The sequence below is a fragment of the Larimichthys crocea genome, chromosome XXI, assembly GCF_000972845.2.
Source record: "Larimichthys crocea isolate SSNF chromosome XXI, L_crocea_2.0, whole genome shotgun sequence".
NCBI lineage: Eukaryota > Metazoa > Chordata > Actinopteri > Sciaenidae > Larimichthys > Larimichthys crocea.
The window spans coordinates 22083031-22102171 of NC_040031.1; the positions used below are offsets into that span (position 1 = coordinate 22083031).

The 19141-nt window shown below is 40.8% G+C and overlaps 1 protein-coding gene across 1 annotated transcript in view; it reads right to left on the bottom strand.

Annotated features, from left to right (window-relative positions):
• Positions 1–574: 574 nt before the first annotated feature.
• fhit (fragile histidine triad diadenosine triphosphatase) overlaps positions 575–19141 on the bottom strand; it is a 168126-nt gene continuing 149559 nt past the window's right edge. The window contains exon 2 of the mRNA XM_027273132.1: positions 575–768. Coding sequence (XP_027128933.1) covers positions 590–768 — 179 coding nt within the window. The 3' untranslated portion in view covers positions 575–589. The remainder of the gene's footprint in view (positions 769–19141) is intronic.

Sequence of the window (19141 nt, forward strand, 5' to 3'; positions counted from 1 at the left end):
TTAAAGAATATTTTAATGCACGACATGGATACGTGTCACTACGGAAACGCATAATATTCACTGGATTAAAAAAAAAAAATAGACACTTTATCTCGTAATTACGAGAATAGATCTTGTAATTACGAGATAAGGAAAGGTGCCTCATTGCCACTGCACTTCGGTAAAGTTAGAAAGATATTGGCACTTCCGTAGTATCACGTATCCATGTTGTGCATTAAAATATTCTTTAATAGCAGCGCGTACGTTGTCACTAACAGCGCTCATATTTTGAAAACATGTAAGCCATGTATTTCCGGTTCAAAGGACCACCAGTCCAATCAGCGACGATTCATGTCGCCCGAGGGTACCTACCCTTTCCGTTTTGAATTTGCTAATGTGTTATTTGATTTGCTATTGTGTTTTTGAATTTGCTGCTGTGTTATTTGATTTGCTATTGTGTTTTTGAATTTGCTGTTGTGTTATTCGATTTGCTGTTATGTTATTCGATTTGATGTTGTGTTATTTAATTTGCTATTGTGTTTTTGAATTTGCTGTTGTGTTTTGCACTTCAGGGCCACCGTAGTCCCACCATTGTGTGTCTAACTCCTTACTACAAACTTACTACGTATGAAGTGTGTTTTACCTGGATGGCAATGGTGAGCGACGTGGCATTGAAGAGCTTCTCCACGAGGTTGGCGACTCTCTGAGTGGTGCTGAATAAATCTGCCACCTCATCTGGCTGAAGATCCCGAAAACGCTCCACTGGTCTTAGAGGGCACACCAACACATCTGAACAATTTCTGTTAAGGAATTCTGTTCTAATGACAGATTCAACTATTTATAACTTGAAACAGAAAGTCAGACCTCACTCATATTCACTCTTTGAAATGATCTTAAACCGCTGTCTCTGGTTCTCAATGCTCCAACTATGTGCACCTCTGCAGCTATGATATAAATGTAAAAATCCACTCTGTGTGTTTACTGAAAAGAATGCAGGTCAAGGTCAAGGATAATAAACTTTAAGTGGTTTACTTTGTTCACAAACAGAAATGGACAGTGCCTTGGTCTCTTTTAAAAAACTGAATGATTTGGTCTTTGTGCTGAAATGATGTGTGAAATGGAAACTCTACGATCCAGGCTGTGATAAACCAACTCCAACTGGGAGTCCAAATGTCTCTGGGTCACTGGACTTCTTGCAGGGGAGGAAGCAGTCAAAGTTAATAACAAGCTTGGTTTATTAACACTGTCCACAGGGATGTATTTTGTCTCCAATGTTGATGTTCATGTATGGTACATAAATTACTCTTTCCTGTTCCTCATCTGTTCAAAGGTTCTAGTTTCAATCAAACCTCAATGATACAACTTAACAGTTTACACAAATACGATTTAATTCTTTGGTGGGCTAGTGTACAGCTGACAACTTAGAGTTCAGTGTCTCACAAAGCAGTAGTAAATTTCATGTCACGGTCAACATCATAATCTCCTCTTTTTTAAAGTGGGATGTCAACACTACAACAGTGCTGAAGAAGGCGCAGCAGAAAAACTTTTATTTTATGACTGCTGAAAAAGTTCACCATATCATTGGAAGGTATGATGAAATATTATCATACAGGGATTGAGGGTAGTCTCATTTTTGGAGTAACTGTGTCATAAAAACACCTCAAAAAGACGCACAGCATCAAAAATCACAGGAACTACCATCCCTATTTGAGATTTACATCATTAGACTAAAGTAAAGGATCATAACATTCTGCAGGACCGAAAAGTAGAACCTTTCAGAGGCAGTCATGTTCTTAACTTTTAATTCATTAATATGCTGCTATTATTCCTGTCTGTAAAACACACTGTATACAGTGGGATACACCACAGCTCGTAGCAGTAGTTTTCTGTTCTTAAAATATAAGGAGCATTATGGGTCATCCCCTCACTGACATTCTTCTGTGTTGGATTAATATTTCTGTCTTAAGGTATTACTGTAAGTCAAAGGACACAGACAAGTGTCAGTTGTGGTATTGGTCCAAACATGGCATGTTCGACAGTTTCACAGGATGAAAAGAAGTCATGTTTGTTTCAACTCATAAGTGCAGTTTTTAAATTCAATTTCAGGGTCATACTTAACCCTTGTGCTCCCCTCAAAAAAGTTTGTGCAAGCGACCGTTCGATACAAAAAATGTTTTCACTTTCACTGCATTAAATCTTCAGTCCTAATCATAACTATCAATTTTTTTATGTATTTTTAAAATAATTTTAACCATTAAATGCCATTTTGGGAATATGGACCCACATATTATAAATGATAAAAACACAACATATGAAATATTTGTGCAAACTGTAATTTTTTTTAGAGAGAATTATTATACCCTTGGATATGTCAATAATTGACAACAATATTGATTAAAATGCATTATTATTTTTTGAGCAGTGTCAGTTCATTAACAAAAAAAAAAGCCACGATTACCCATTGGTGCAAAAAAACGCCAGATCTGAAGGATGGTGAAGAATCTTCATTACAGCGAGCAGCACGCGTCAATTTACACAGACCACCTTGAGTGTGTGGAAGCCAGGCACAGAAAAAGCAAAGAGAATCTAGTGTAGAAGATCCATGTAGAAGCATGTTTAGAAGAACATACGCTGGGGAAATGGTCAAATCTGAGCAAGTTAACAAATTCTGGTGGGCTAAACGCTTGCTTCTGTCACACCGCGGTGAGGTCAAGCTGGGTTTTTGTTATGTTTTGTCATTTCCTGTTTTATTTTGAAAGATTATTCTCCTCTCGTTTCAGGTCACTTGCCCTTCCTCATGTGTCACCAGTCTGATTGTCTTCCCCGCCCTGATTGTTTCCACCTGTTCCCCATTTCCCTCATGTGTGTATATATAGTCTGCGTTTCCCCTTGTCCCGTGCCGAAGTGTCTTCGTTCGTTCTGTCGTCGCACCCAAGCCGTTCCTTGTTTCCAAGCCTGTTTCACGTTTCTTGTCTAGTAAGTTTCATAGCCTTAAGTTTCAGTGAAGATAGTATTTTGTAGCCTGTTTTCGTCCTACGGGATCGTTTTCTGTTTGATTGTCTTTTCTTTTGATTAAGTTTTTCATCCTCCGGGATCGTTTTTGTTTTTTAGCCAGTTTAGGAGATTAGGTCGTAGCTATAGATAGTTCTGTTTCCTCCTCATTTTGAGTGAGTGTTTTTGTTTGATAATCTTCTTAGTTTTCCTTCCCATTTTGGTGAAGCGTTTTTCTTTCTAGTTTAGTGTTGGAGTGGAGGACAGGGGAGGGGGATGCAGCATATTGAATCTGAGGTTTCCTTAGTGGTTTCAGTTGATAACAAAAAAGACTGATTAATCACTGCTCATTTTTTTGGAACGCTATTTTAATCAATAAATAACCAAATATGAATGAATACATGAATAAACAAATATACAATGAAATAAATAAAACAAAATGACCAAAATAAATGAAATCTAAAAAAATTTGATCTTTGATGTGTGATTAATTTTTTAATTTAAGTTCTCTTTATATTGGAATAAAGGGGGTGTGGTTAATTCACAGAACTACCAGACCAAACATGGCCGTCACATTCTGCAGTACTGGCCCAGCCTTTGTATTGTTCTGTGAACTAGCTGAACTTTCTTCATTTAAATATAACAGATAGAAACTAGTGGTGGGTGGATCGATCCAAATATCGATAGTATCGATACTAAGTCGGTATCGGTATCAGATCGATACAAGATCAAGACCTTCTGCACATACAACAACAACAAACCATGGTTCACTGCAAAACTCAGGCAGCTTGGCTGGGCCAGCTTGGCCTATAGAAGTGGGGACAGAGTCCTGTACAGCCAGGCCAGAAACACACTGACGACGGAGGTGAAAGCAGCTACGCTGAGAATATCAAAAACAGCCTTTCAGCCAATGACCCAGCGTCAGTGTGGAGAGGCCTGCAGAACCTCACCAACTACAGGAGACCATCCCCCAACACTGCAGTGAACCATCAACTGGCTGATGAGCTGAATGTGTTCTACTGCAGATTCGACACATTCACACCTCTCCTCCACTCAGATATTAAAGACCCATCTACACCCCCTGCCATTCTGCCACCTCTCCTCTCTGACCCCCCACCAGTACTGTACTCAAGATCTGTGAAGAGGATGTCTGTCAACTTTTCCACAGACAGAAGATCAGGAAGGCACCCGGCCCAGACGGTATGTCACCCTCCTACCTGAAGTTCTGTGCTGACCAGCTGGCCCCCATCTTCACCCAGATCTTCAACAGATCCCTGGAGCTGTGCGTAGTCTCCTTATGCTTCAAACGTTCCACAATAATCCCGGTCCCTAAGAAATCCACCATCACAGGACTAAATGACTACAGCCCCGTCGCCCTCACATCTGTAGTCATGAAGTCCTTTGAGAGACTGGTGTTGTCACACCTGAAGGACATCACAGACCCCCTGCTGGACCCTCTGCAGTTTGCCTACCGGGCAAACAGGTCAGCGGATGATGCAATCAACATGGGCCTGCACTACATCCTGAAACACCTTGACACTGCAGGGACGTACACCAGGATTCTGTCTGTGGACTTTAGTTCGGCGTTCAACACCAACGTTCCAGACATCCTCCAGTCCAAACTCACCTAGCTCGCTGTGCCCTCCTCCACCTGTCAGTTACAAACTTCCTGACTGACAGGAAGCAGTAGGTGAGGCTGGGGAGCATCACATCCAGTACCCAGACTATCAGTACTGGCATCCCCCAGGGGTGTGTGCTCTCCCGACTGCTCTTCTCCCTTTTCACCAATGACTGCACCTCAAGAGACTCGTCTGTTAAGCTCCTGAAGTTTGCAGACGACACAGCAGTTATCGGCCTCATCCAGGGCGATGACGAGTCTGCATACAGGGAGGTTGAACGGCTGGTCTGCTGGTGTGGTCAGAACAATCTGGAGCTAAACACACTCAAAACTGTGGAGATGACAGTGGACTTTAGGAGGAGCCCCACCACTCTGCCACCAATCACCATCACCAACAACACTGTGTCTGCTGTTGAAACCTTCAGGTTTCTGGGCTCCACGATCTCCCAGGACCTGAAGTGGGAGACCAACACAGTCACTATCCTCAAAAAGGCCCAGCAGAGGTTGTTCTTCCTGTGCCAGCTTAGGAAGCTCAACCTGCAGACGGAGCTGCTGACACAGTTCTACTCTGCCATCATTCTGTTCTCTGCTCTTCAATCTCTGTTTGGTTTGGATCCACCAAACAGGAAAAGAACAGACTTGCAGAGAAAATGATTGGTTTCAGTCTGCCCTCCATCCAGGACCTGTACCTGTCCAGAGTCAGGAAACGGGCAGGTAACATCTCTACAGACCATCACACCCTGGTCACAACCTGTTTAAACCTCTCCCCTCTGGGAGGCGCTACAGAGCTCTGCATGCCAAAACATCCAGACACATGATCAGTTTTTTCCCTCAGGCTGTCTCTGTGATGAACTGCTAAAACCGGACTTAAATGTCAGTAAAATCAGCTGTATAATATCTGTAAATTACAAATGATCTACTGTATGTAAATATCATCTTCACTCATACTGTCATACTGTGCACACTGTATATTTATATTTATTATTTCATCCTTGCACATATGTCACCATTGCATTGAAAAGAAATCTTCCTTGTCTATACACATAGATATTTATGTATATATATATTTACCTTTTTACATGTACATAGCTTTTGTCTTTGTTCTTGTTTATGTCTATGTTTACCTGTCAAGTCCTCTGTTTTGTTTTTAACTGTGCCTGTGTCTATATATGTTTGATGCCTGTACCAAGAGAGCAAAGTATAACCGGAAGCAAATTCCTAGTGTGTGTTTATATACCTGGCGAATAAAAGTGATTCTGATTCTGAATGTGACATGTACAGTGTGAAAGTGCCTTGAGTGGTCGTTAGACTAGGAAAGCACTTTATAAGTACAGTCTGTCCTGATGTCTTCCTTGCTCATATATCTAATCAACTCATGTCAAAGACCTACTCAACCTCCCAGACTCAGCCAGACCTTTCAGTCACCTTGTGGTAACGAACGCTCCAATGAATTTTGTGAAGTGGAAACCTGTTTTTTGGATCGCCCATGCTCCAGGAACCTGCCATGTCCAGGCCTTTGCACCTGCCTTCTGAACTGTTCTGGATTCAATCACTGCAAGATGCCACTGCACTCAATCCTCTTGTTCAATTAAATGTTTAAACTGATTTTGGTCTCAGGTTAGTGTTTACTATTTGAGTCCACTACCATTTATTTATTTAATTCACTATATTGACATAATTATTATGTACCATAATATTAAGATTTTAGCTGCATTGATTGAAATGGCATGCAAACGTGTAAACAGTTTAGAGCTGCACTAAACGCCTCATTGCACCTTCTTCAGGTAATACTTATTTTTCATGAATGACTTTTTTCATAGGTGGAGTGTTTTTTGTGAGGTTTTATGTGTACTTAAACGCTTACACCATCTGTCAACATAAATGACATAAATGATACAAATGGATCATCATTGAAACACTAATCTTGAGAGGAAATGTTACTGTGGATTTAAATGATATTAGCAATGATTTCAAAAGGTCTCTTTCTGAACATCTTTGAAGAAAGTGTTACATGTGATCAGCCACTGAACAACAAGAATCCAGTTACACTTAAACTTCAGAACCAAAGCCCACCAAACAATTCAGTCCACATTCATTGTTCATTTTCTTCCATAGTTTTGTATGGCCACATCTCATTTCAGTATTCTGACAATATGAGGCCAGTGTTTGCCATATTAGGGGCGGCAGTAGCTCAGTCCATAGGGATTTGGCTTGGGAACCGGAGGGTGGCCGGTTCAAGTCCCACATGGACCAAAAATATGGAAGGTGAACTGGTAGCTGGAGAGGTGCCAGTTCACCTCCTGGGCACTGCCGGGATCGGTGCCCTTGAGCAAGGCACTGATTCCCCCACAACTGCTCGCTGGGCACTTCTCACTCCACCATCTCTCTCCACGTTTGCATGTCTATGAGCCCTTGTACCTTGTACTGCATGTGTGTGTCTGGGTTAAAATGCATGTCAAAATAAAATAAAGTGGATTGAGGGATTAATAAAGTATATCTTCTTCTTCTTCTTCATTAACCTCAGTTTAGTGTTCACTAAAATGTACCAATTAAACACAGTTTAGCAGGCATTTTGGTCACATATAGCCAACCATAAAGGTGGTGCTAGAGGATCTAGGGGATCACCAGAGTCATTAGAATTCATCCTCTCAGGACCATGAATGTTTTACAAAATGTTATGGAAAGCTATCCAATGGTTATTCAGATATTTACATTTGAAGTAATGAACCCACTGACTGACACTGACATGAGTACAGCCACAAGATGTGTGTGAGTGTGAATAAAAATCAAACAATGTGAGTCATTTTTAAGGATTTACAGCTTCAGTAGAAACAAACAGGCTTGGGTTTAGTGTCAGAGACAAGATTGAAAAGTCAAAACATCATGATAATAAATGGACATAAGTGTATGACTTTTACTCCCCAAGGCAGTAAAATGTGGCTGGAAAGCTCCAGAAGCTTGTAGGTAGAGATTTGCGCTCTGTGCATTGTAAAGACTGTTCCTGAAGGTTATGAAGGAACCTCCATGATTCAAACATAAAACCAGCCTCTTTCTTACATTTCTTGTGTCTCCATTTTGGCTCACAGTCAAAGTGTTAGACAACACTTGAAGACACATTATCCATTTTATATAAGTCAAAAAGGTCAGGGAACATATTGTGAGGAAAGCTCTCAACCCACGTCAGAACGATTGCACACTGAAAAGTAATCAAGCTAGTGACAGAAGTAAGACACAGTTTGATGAGTGCTATGGCGACTGTAGCGCTGAACAAATATCCAAAAGGTTTCAGGAACATGTTGCTTTCTGATCGAGAGAAAAAGAAAAAACGAGTAATGAACAAACATGGCAGCAGCACTGGCCACAGGAAGCAAGAGAAGAATGGATTTATGTATCATGTGACATTATGATCTGAAATAATGGCAAACCCACATTCAGAATAGATTGAAGTACAAATCTGCTGTAAAAATATTTATGTAAATATAATTTAAACTAATTCAACAATTCTATAGAGTAAATGTCATTTTTATTTTATTATTAGTTATTATTAATTAAGTTTTTTTTGTTCAAGTTTTTGGAAATTGATATTACTCTCAAAAACAGCAGCGTTTACAGCAGCTGTCCCAGTTGTCATGTTGTTTAAGGGTCAATCCATACATTATCTATGAATTTAGATCTTTACCAAATTTGATTTTTAAATTAAAACAAACAAATAAACCATTATGACTAATATTGAGACCTGACAATAATCAGCGTTTTTCTATCTTAAAAATAGTTTCTGAACTAGTTTTTACAGAGGGGCTTGTTTTTGAAAGTGAGTCAACAAAAAATTTCAAGAAACTTTGATGTCCTTCTCAAATCAAAGGCCTGGGGTGTTAAAATACTGACTTGGTGAACAGAAAATATCAAAGCAGCAAGCAATAAAAAGAAAAAAAAAAGTAAATAATAATAAATAATAAAAGTGAATGAAACATTGGAGTTCATTCCCCTCTCATGAAACAGCATCCTGTTGCGAGAAGATGATTGCATCTTAGGATTTCATGCCACAGTGGCCTCGTCTGGGAGTCATTCATCTCATGAGCCACAAACAGAGACACAAATGATCTGTTTGCTCTTATTTCTCTCTCTCTTTCTCTCTCTTTCTCTCTTTTTCTGTGTGTGTGTGTGTGTGTGTGTGCATGCGCGTGTATTCCACAATGGAATTAAATCAGATGTCACAAGAGCTGATATCTTTCTTTCCTCTGTGTTGCTGTAGCGATGGAGCTTGCCTACATGAAAGATGAAGCAGACCAGGGCTGGAGAATGCAGAGACAGAGCCTGTTTACTTTGTGTTGCTGGATGACTAATGTTTCTCAACAAATGCATTAACCTCAACAAGTTATCCACCACTGTACTGTTTGTGTGAACTGTGAAAAGAAAGTATAGGCCTAAAGTCTCCTCTACAAAATATAAGCCATGTAGGTCAATAAAGTATTGATGAAAACCATCCTACTCATCGCTGGTAGACTTTTCATTTAACATCTGCAGGAAGTGGATTAGTAGGAAACAGTAGAGTGTGTGACGTGATCAGCGTTTCAAAGTTTCCCTTTAAACTTTTATTTTCTGTTTAGTTTTCTTTTATGCTCACCCTCTCTCTCGTATTTTGCACCTCACATAATTAGGCTAATTTGTGTAATGTGGAAGGCAAGTGGGAACATACATTATTTAGGCATGTGAACCTGCAAACAAACTGCATCTTGTAATGAAAGACCCTAAGGGTTTCACTGTTCTTGTACTGAAGAGGGCAGTTTCACCCACCAAATGGACTAGGAGCGAAATGGGACGATGTTTGCAGACAAATCTGCCTTCAGGGAGGGGGTCGGGGTGGACTGTTTGGTATTCTTATTTTTAACTATGGCAGTTGTAGTTTGTTTAGTCTTAGACTACTAGTTTTAATTCAACTAAACGTTTACCACAGAGATGTAGGATCAGGGAACACTATTAGCCGTGGGTCATTTTTGAATGCTTTCATTGTCCACATATGAAGACACTGCACTGTCATAGACCAATGGTACTAAACAAAATAATCAGATATGAAGGAAAACCAGCCAAACGCTGTCTTTGGCATTTGGCCCAAACCTAATCAGGCAGCAGACTACACAGCCTACAAGCCTGCCATTCTATTCATCATCTCAGCCTAATAAACACAGGAACTCTTCACAAGGTGCCAATCCCTCACTCCTTTCACTGCATGCCAATACGCACAGCACCTTTCAATATATATCTACACACACAACACCTTTTTTAGGGGATCCCAAATGGGCTGCGTGCCAGGGGCAGGGGATTATTTCATCCCCACAACTATTGTGTTGGTAAGACAGGGGAGAGCTTTCCATATGTGTCTACCTGGGCCAATCTGATCTCCAGTTCTGAACAGCCTCTCCCCTCTGTCTCTGGCCGGCTGCTCCAGTCGGGGGGTTTGAAGGATGAGATTGAAGAGCTCAAGCATTTCCATATAGTGAGAAAACCATCTGCTCATATCCCATTATTATCTGTCACAACAGTTATTTGACTGCTTTCGTCTGATTCACTCCTGGGGTCGTGGTGCATGTAATAAGAACAAGGCAGTGAAGATTGGTTTTACATTGCAAATGCAATCATTTTTTTGAGGGAAAACATCTGTCCCTGTACCCCGCACATCCTCACATCCTGTCCCCATTCCCAATGCCACATTTTCTTTTCCAACTCACCCCTCTCAGTGACCTCCCTCCTCCGCTCTGTCCCATGTGCATCACACACATTTCACATTACATACTTCATAATTCTAATCTAGTTTAATTCTGTGGGCTGTTCACACTAGAGAATGGTCAAATGAGGTAGACTTCATAATGGACACATGCATGATAAAATTGCTCCAGGTGGGAGTGTGCTGTTGATGGACATGATTGCGCCTCATGCTAATGTTGTAAAGTGAATACAAATGTGGACAGTACACTGGTTTGCCTCCATGTATAATGTGATATATTTAAGAACAGAATATGACATGTAGCTGTATGCTGAGTATTTGTATTATGCTGATAATTGGCTCAAATTTGATTGAAAGTGATGAAAAAATTACTGATTAGCTGGATTAGGGTGAAAGATAAATATATAAAAAAATAAATAATGTGTGTGTCAATATGAAAATGGCAGGTATTTACATCAAAATGTGATTCCACCAAATGTCCGGGAGTCAAATGTCACAGAGTTGGTTATGACTGAAAAAGGAATTAGAGGAAAATGTCACTTGGCATTTTCAAACGTGAGTGGCAGCCGGGGTCAGAGGTGACTGCTTCATAAGCAGCTCTTTGAATTAGAAATCAGCAGAATCTGCACATTGTAATTGCAAATGTGAGCTAGCTACCCTTGAAAAAAACAAAAGTGAGTGAAGTGTATATTTTTATAACTATTAATCTTACTTCTCCTCTACCTCCAAGAACACCAATTTGATACTTTAGAACTATAGCATTTCATTTCTAATTGATTGCTTTATTGATTGACATCATCTGATGTTTTAAACATGTAAAGCAGAGGACAGACTTCATTCTTGGTCCAAGCAATACTGTGAAGTTAGTGATTTTTATTTATTTATTTATTTTTTGCCATTTAGCGCTGTTTCAAGTGTGCAGTACCACTGTGATAAATATGGCTCCTCTTCCTAATGGTACAAAATGCCTGTGGTACAAACACTGAAGGCCAACTCACACCGGACGCGGAACGGACGCGGAACGGCAACCCGCGCGGTCACCGTAGCAAATAGAAGCCAGTCTAGTCAATGAGAGCACTCACACAGGGCGCGGCTCAGGCGCGGCTCTCCGCGCCACGGCGCGAGCTTTCCGCAGGATTTCTATTTTTTCCGCGAGCCGCGGCTAAACCTCGTAAATTTCAACAGAGCACTGCGCACCAGACAGGAAATCCGACACAGAATCAACGTAAAAACTTCCGCCCCCTTTCAAATAAAACACAATACCAGTTCATGTATTTTTACAACTTCACACACAACATTACATCATGACCGGTGGCACCAGGTGATCAAGATCGATCAAAGGGTCTCAAAAAGAGACTAATTGTTGAAGTGGAACAACACACAATCATTTATGACACACAGGAATGCGTTTTATAATCTCCTCCACGTTGGAGAAACAAAGTCAGCTGTTTGTTGTTGTTTTTTTTTTTATACACTGTTTATCGCGGGGTCTCGGGTATGTCCAGGATTCTCGCGTGATCTCGCGTGAATACGGCCGGCTCGCTCCGCTGCCGTTCCACGGCTGATCCGCGTCCAGTGTGAGTTAGTGCCGGGCAAAGAACGGTCCTTTCCGCTGCCGTTGTTCCACTTGTGTTGTTCCACTTCAACAATTAGTCTCTTGTTGAGACCCTTTGATCGATCTTTGATCACCTGGTGCCACCGGTCATGATGTAATGTTGGTGTGAAGTTGTAAAAAGCTACATGAACTGTGTATTGTGTTTTACTTTGAAAGGGGGCGGAAGTTTATTACGTTGATTCTGTGTCGGATTTCCTGTCTGGTGCGCAGTGCTCTGTTGAAATTTACGAGGTTCAGCCGCGGCTCGCGGAAGAAATAGAAATCCTGCGGAAAGCTCGCGCCGTGGCGCGGAGAGCCGCTTCTGGGACGCTTCTGAGCCGCGCCTGAGCCGCGCCCTGTGTGAGTGCTCTTATTGACTAGACTGGCTTCTATTTGCTACGGTGGCCGCGGCGGTGCCGTTCCGCGTCCGTTCCGCGTCCGGTGTGAGTTGGCCTTGAGTCCCGTGTAACACTCTCCCGGTGTGTTAGTGTTTGTAGTGGGCTAACAAACTGAGCTAACAGCAGCGACAGTTGGCAGCAGTTTACCTCACTGTCCATCAGGAAACTCTAGAAAATAGATAGTAAAGTGCCTCATTTATCACCGGCCAAGCTGGTTAGTGAGTTTTCTTTAATACATGCAATACATACATTTAGAGCCGTGGGCTAGAGGCTTACACCTAAAATACACTGCATGCGGAACAGCTCTGCTCCGGAATGGCAACGTACTACGCCATTCGCCAACTCACACATAATCCATTTGTGTTGCGCAGAGTGCGGCTCCGCCGGACAGACACAGAGTGTCCAGAGATCTCGTGCGTTCTCGTGACGCTTGCATAATCGTGTGATATTGCCAGCTGTAGTCTCTTTGACCCCTCTAATGGCATTCCACGCCGCATCTTTTTTCTGGTGTCCTTAATAAAAAGGATGTGAGGTGTCATAAATGTGGACCTCCAGAATCAACTTCTCCTCATCCATGGTGTCGACGGGGTGAAAAGACACCTGAAAACCTCTGACCTGTTGACCTCAGGTCGGCTCCGCCCATTATATTATTATAACTCGATCCGCGGTGAACACAGAGTATTTTATTTTGAAAATCAACCGGGGGTTTTATTTTGTAGCTGATTTCCTTCCCCGGACGATCTGCTCTGTGCTGAATTTATGCGCCGTGCTCTGGCGTCCGTGTAAAATAGAAGCTCTGTGTATGTGTTGAGGAGGGCTGCCGGTTGCCGGAGTCGTTCCGGCAGCGGGACCGGAAACTGACACATTGACTGTGGCAGAGCCGATACGAATCAGGGAGCCGTTCCGCATGCAGTGTATTATAGGGGTAAGATTTTCTAAAATTCCTTGATTTGTGTTCTTCTAAATATGTAAATATACCACATAGTCAATTTGTTTCCCTTTAGGGGTGGTTTTACAACCAGTAGACTACACTGATTTGTTTAGTTTTATTTTGGATATTGACCAGATGCTCAATGCTTTTTGTGTGTTTAACCTCCTGCCAGCTCGGGCTGCTCTGTGCAGATTTACACGAGCTGCTCACAGCGTCTGTCAAAAACTAGAACAGCTGGGTATTCTATGCAGAACTGGGATGCATCTGAAATGGATGGTGGCAGAACTGGTGGGGTTTGAAACATTGACTAAAACAGCCGCAATTAGCTCTGGCAGCTCTGGCACATGGAATGTGTCCCATCCGTGCCTGGTGGAATTCAGGTGTCAGTGCTATAAAGCATTATGTAGTTCTTGACATATAAACTACAGATTCAAATTTCGAACTTCACAGACTTTTAGAACCAGCAAAGGCATTCTACATATGCTCTCTACTGTAGGCTACCATTTAGCTGAATGTGTAAAATAGGTGGATGGCTCCTTTAAGAAACAATGCTATGGTATTTAAGTCTGAGTGAGGTCTTGTGGTAAATGTTTCATATCTTGTGTAACACTCTAAAGCCTTTCTTTGCTCTGAGAAGAAACTCAGCTACTACAATAAATACGAGTAAAGAGAATTACAACAGCACAAATTCACGCACTCACTCTCACTCTCTCTCTGACTGTGTCTCTCTAACACACTCCCCATATAACAGGCTGTGATGAAGGCAGCAGGCCTTCAAATGAATCAAAATGCCCTTTCCCTTGGCAGCTCCAAATCCTGGTCGGCCAAAACAAAGAGATCCATCACTGCTGCTGCGACAATTGGCTCTTTCTGCCCGATTACAGCTTGCCTAAAATGGCCCCCATCACCCAATCATGCCTTGGAAAATGACACACAGCTACTGACATGGGCATTCATCTAAACACAATAAATACCAAAGGGCTTCAGGAAAGTCAGGACTATACGTCCATGATTTGTGTGTATTTGATGCATGGGAGTGAAAGGAGAAAAAGGCCAATGTGAAACATTTTTTTGCCCTAACAGCAAATTGGTACAACTTCAATTCCACCTTTTCTTTTTAAATATGATCTTTTTCTTTTCTTTTTTTAACAGGGATGCATTAAATCACACGGTAGATTGGGTTTATATTTTTTCCTAATCAGACCTTATGAGTTACTTTTCATAGAATTTTAAATCTTTTATTATTAGGCTTTGAGTCACGCTGAGACACTGAGAAAGAAATGGGTTTTATTTTGTGCTTAATAGAATTAACTGGGTAGTCAGTGCTACCACTGCAATATTGCCTATATGCCACTGCAGTGGAGTTTTGTGGCTTTATTTTCACCCCAACCTTCAGCTGAGAATTCTGTCAGCCCTGTAAGAGCAAAATAAAACCATCTAATTAAGAGCTGTGGTGTGTGACATGGAGCACGTTCTCTGTGTATTTGTGCTCTCTCACTGACTGTCTCGCTCTCTCTGTCTGTTCTCACTATTTTGGGGTCTTCATATAGAAATGACAGTTCATTGGTCCATCTGCCACTTCGGTAAAGCACATTTTCTCAACAACCACAGACCTGAATGCACTCAGATTCACTGTGGGTATTCATGATCCCCAGAGGATGATTCTTCTGTGTTTGAAGTTGGACAATGCATGAGCAAGGAAAGGTCAGGACCCAAAGGTCACCACATTGTAAAATGTGAATTGTATCTAGTGTAGGCTCAGCCTTCTTTGTCTATTTATGTACATTGTAGGTCATTCTGGCACAGTTTGTGTGTCACATACAGAACGTTCTCACTGACAAAACAACAAAATGATTTGGGTTTTTTTTTTCAATTATGTACTAAATGAAATAATTATATAGCAATTATAATAAAATTCTATTATATTATATAGAGCTATCATATTAATGTTTACAGGCTTGGTGTTTGTTGTTTTGTCTTACAGTTTGTTATGTATTGAACCATATTCTGAGGATGTGTATTGATGTATTTGAAAAGTTAAAAAAAAAAAAAAACATGAATAAAAATATGAATGGAAACTGAAGGAAGAGTAGCTACTGTTATAATACACTCACTAATGTAGATCAAATTAATCAAACAAATGAACAACAGCAGCTTGAGCAGACTATGACGATGTAGGCAGAGCCGGTTTTTGCTGTGCTATGCTATATGGACTATGCAGATGCATAGGGCCCTGCAGCCACCAGGGGGCCCCCAAGCTGCAAGTTCAGCCTCAATAAAGTTTAGGAGAATTAAAAGGACCTGTCTTTATTTGGAGCCAGGCAAACCCCCTCATTTGTTGTGTGAAGCACTTCTATGCTTAAAAAAAGAGACTTTTTATGCGTTATAAGTAAAACTAAGCTGCTATGCTACTCTGAAATGTCTTGCAGGTATTCAATGAAAACATTTTGATTAACACTCTGGACCTTCTGGAACAACTCATTCATATGAGATAGATACATATGAGACCTTCTCAGTCAAGATGGTCTCTGTCTTAAGAGGGAAAAAAAAGACATAGTAGAAAAAAATATATATATTTCACTTTTCAGTACTGAGGCTTCCTGCAGGCTCTGGGCTCTGGGCTAATGTCTCCTCTTAAGTTGACTTTTGTTCCCAGGGTCTGCTCCCTGCTGATACGGACACCAGCCTATATGTGGAGTGTTGGAGAGATGGAACAGCCTCGTGTCAGCCTCAGACTTTTTCTCTTTTCTCTTCCAGTTGGCAGGATAAACATAGAAGCTCAGAGTAAAGATGTCTTGAGCTGGGGAACAGCCGATGAGTGACTTCTTCAGGATTTCTATTTAAATTTATCATCCACTGAAGTAATAGTTTGAACAAAACAAAATGAACAAAAACACTTATCTTCAACATGGTCCCTTTCAAATAAGCTGAAAGTGCAGTCCCTGTCAAAGTGTGATACATCTGACATTTACTACAAAGTCATTTAGGAAACAAGAAACACTTCAGAGTTTGACACATTTACTATAACAGTGCTTAAGCCTTTGAAGGTAAACCTGAAAAATAGCTTGATAAATTAGTGAGCTATACATGACAATTTATTTTTTTTGTTCTTCTCATTGGAGTGAATTGTTCCTGACAGCTGAAGTGGGTTCACGTCCTTTTCTTAATTCATTAAACATTATGCATCACATGCCATATAAACATGTATGTAGATCTATACCTTTTCATTTATTGTTGTATAGTTATTATTGTAAATATTAACTGAAGTGAATTTTCTGTAAATTTAAATCTTCTGATTGGTAGTGGTTAATAAATCATAAGTCACATCGTTGGGTCAGTGTTACAAGAACTCACGATTAACCTGGGAAACAAACTTGGTAGGGGCAGACCCAGTTGCCAAACTAATCAAAATTTAACTAATGTTGAATTTGATTTATGAAATGGAATTAACTTAAATTTAGTCAGACCAAAATAATCTCTGCTTATCTGGTAAACTTGCTTAATGGAATAGGCCCCTATCCCTCTCAAAGTCTGACTGAGGATTTTAGTCATGCTAACCATGAAATGGCAATGCTCAAGTCCTGTGTGGGTCCTTTAATGAATGACAGTCCATTTCATTTTGTTCTGTCATCTTTCAATTGTATGCACTTTAATATAGACAAAAATGCTCAAAAACTATCACTAGCTGTGATTTAGATCAGTTCTCTTCGCCTACAACACAACACAAATGCATGTGGCCATGATTGGATTGAATTGCTGCATGTTTTTACTCAGGATAAAATATGACAGTCCCCTGCAAAGCATACACTACAGTTCACATGTTAAAGCCAGCATGGGCTCAATAGAGCTGAGGCAGTAAAGGCTCCATTGAAGAGGAAGGTGTCCTGCTTGCCAATGAGAAGAAGTTAGGCTCGGGAAAACTCAGCCGGCAGCCACCAGTCAATGCTGACAGGCAGCACGGAGAGAATGGGAGAAGAATAAGTGCTCCCATCATGTTCCTTTCAGAAGAACAAAGCCTTGCGCTCATCGAGAGTCTGCCTCAAGCTCAAAAACGTCTACTCACTTGAACACTCGCAGCCTAAAACATACATCATTTCTGGCATCACAAAAACAACAGGGGTGGGAAGGGAGTGAGGAGGAAGAAAATAGAATCTGAATTTAATTTCAATACACTCTATTGAGATATGACAGGCATTGTGCCGATGTGCAAGACTCTGTTTTCTAAATCAGAGTGTCATTGTCTGAGAAGATAAGATTTCTTTGCCTGCGGCTGAGTAGTGTTTAGAATTGATTGGCAGTGATTAGGCAAAAAGAGCCCCTCTATGAGAACATGAAGGGCATGACAGCTGCAAGAACTTCTATTGACAAGACATAACACCTTTATTTGAGGAGTGTTCAGTTCAGTGAAATTCAGGAAATGTCCCAACCATATCCACAGCACATAACAAACAGCATGAGTAAAACTAGCAGACCACCCCCAGCAACTGGCAGGTCCCACTTCATGAGACTAAAATCAAATTGCATCTATACAATCAATCAGTCTTAAGTGACACTCCTGCACCCACAATATGGCCTGTGGGAGGAGGCAAAGCTGTTTAGCTCCCAAGTGCCTACAGCTATATATGTGATCTATGATATAGGAGAACCTTTACCTGAACACAAGGGCAAGCAGGCATGGTGTTATGTGTCCCCATTATAAATACACAAGACCCTCTGTTGGAGGGCATATTATTCAGGGGCTCTGCTGCATTCATGATTTATGATTGAAATATCACCCCACCTGAAATGCAGACAAAAGCAGAGGATAAATAATCATATTAGGAGATGCAGTGCCTGAAATTATGCACACGCTACTCCATATTCGCATCATAAAACTGACATGAAGACCTGTAATTTTTGATGGATATACAGTGTGCACAAAAGTAAAGTCGGCACAGAGCACAGGTCTGTGAGCAGCGATAGCAGCTGGTTATATAATGTGAAACTGTTATCTGCATTTAAATGGAATAAGTCAGATTTAAATATTCTATATAAGAGATCTGATATTTATATTATATATTTATATTACATTGACAGGATGCAGAGGTCTAATACTGACTCCTATATTTCTTTAATTTTGTCAAAGTTTGCATTTGTAACATTTAATCATGCATACACTGCTGTGTTAGGACCTGCCACAGTGCATTCTGTTATTGTGGTATGAACAATAACCCATGGCAAACTGCATGCAATCACTGTTTGAACTGCAGCTCAATGATGCTGAAAACATAAGCAACCATATCTCCTATAAACTGCAGCTATATGACACTGTTTTTCATAACTGAAGGATGGTTAAGTAACTAAAGATGGGTGAGGACAGCAATGGTGGTCGATGAAGTGGGACATTCTCACACCACAGAGAGGGTGTCGAGAGTTCCAGGAGGATGGTTAGACATTAAAAGCTCAGGACACATTACAAATGTTTTGGTTCTGTCCTAACTGATCCAATCACTGAAAATCTATTTTCCAAACTCTATCAAATGTTTAGGGCAGGTCACACAACCTCAGCCACACACACAGGATAATTCTTCTCAATAGAAGCTGGAAAAAACCCACAGTCCCTGAAGTGATTCAAACTTCAGGACCTTCTTACTGGGTCCTGAAGTTTCATATGTTTCATTTCATATGTCCCATATGATGGAAAGTTGTGAAAACATCAGTGCATCCTATCGTAAGTCAGATTAACTAGTGCTATTTACCATCTGAATGACTGAAACATCAAAAATAAATCATGCTTTAAAGGATATTGATAAAAAACATAAAATACTGCTGACAGTGAACATTAGGAGACAAAGTTGGAATATTACAGCGCTGACCTGCACTGATACTGAATACTGACTAATGATAAATAGCTGCATATGTTAAAACA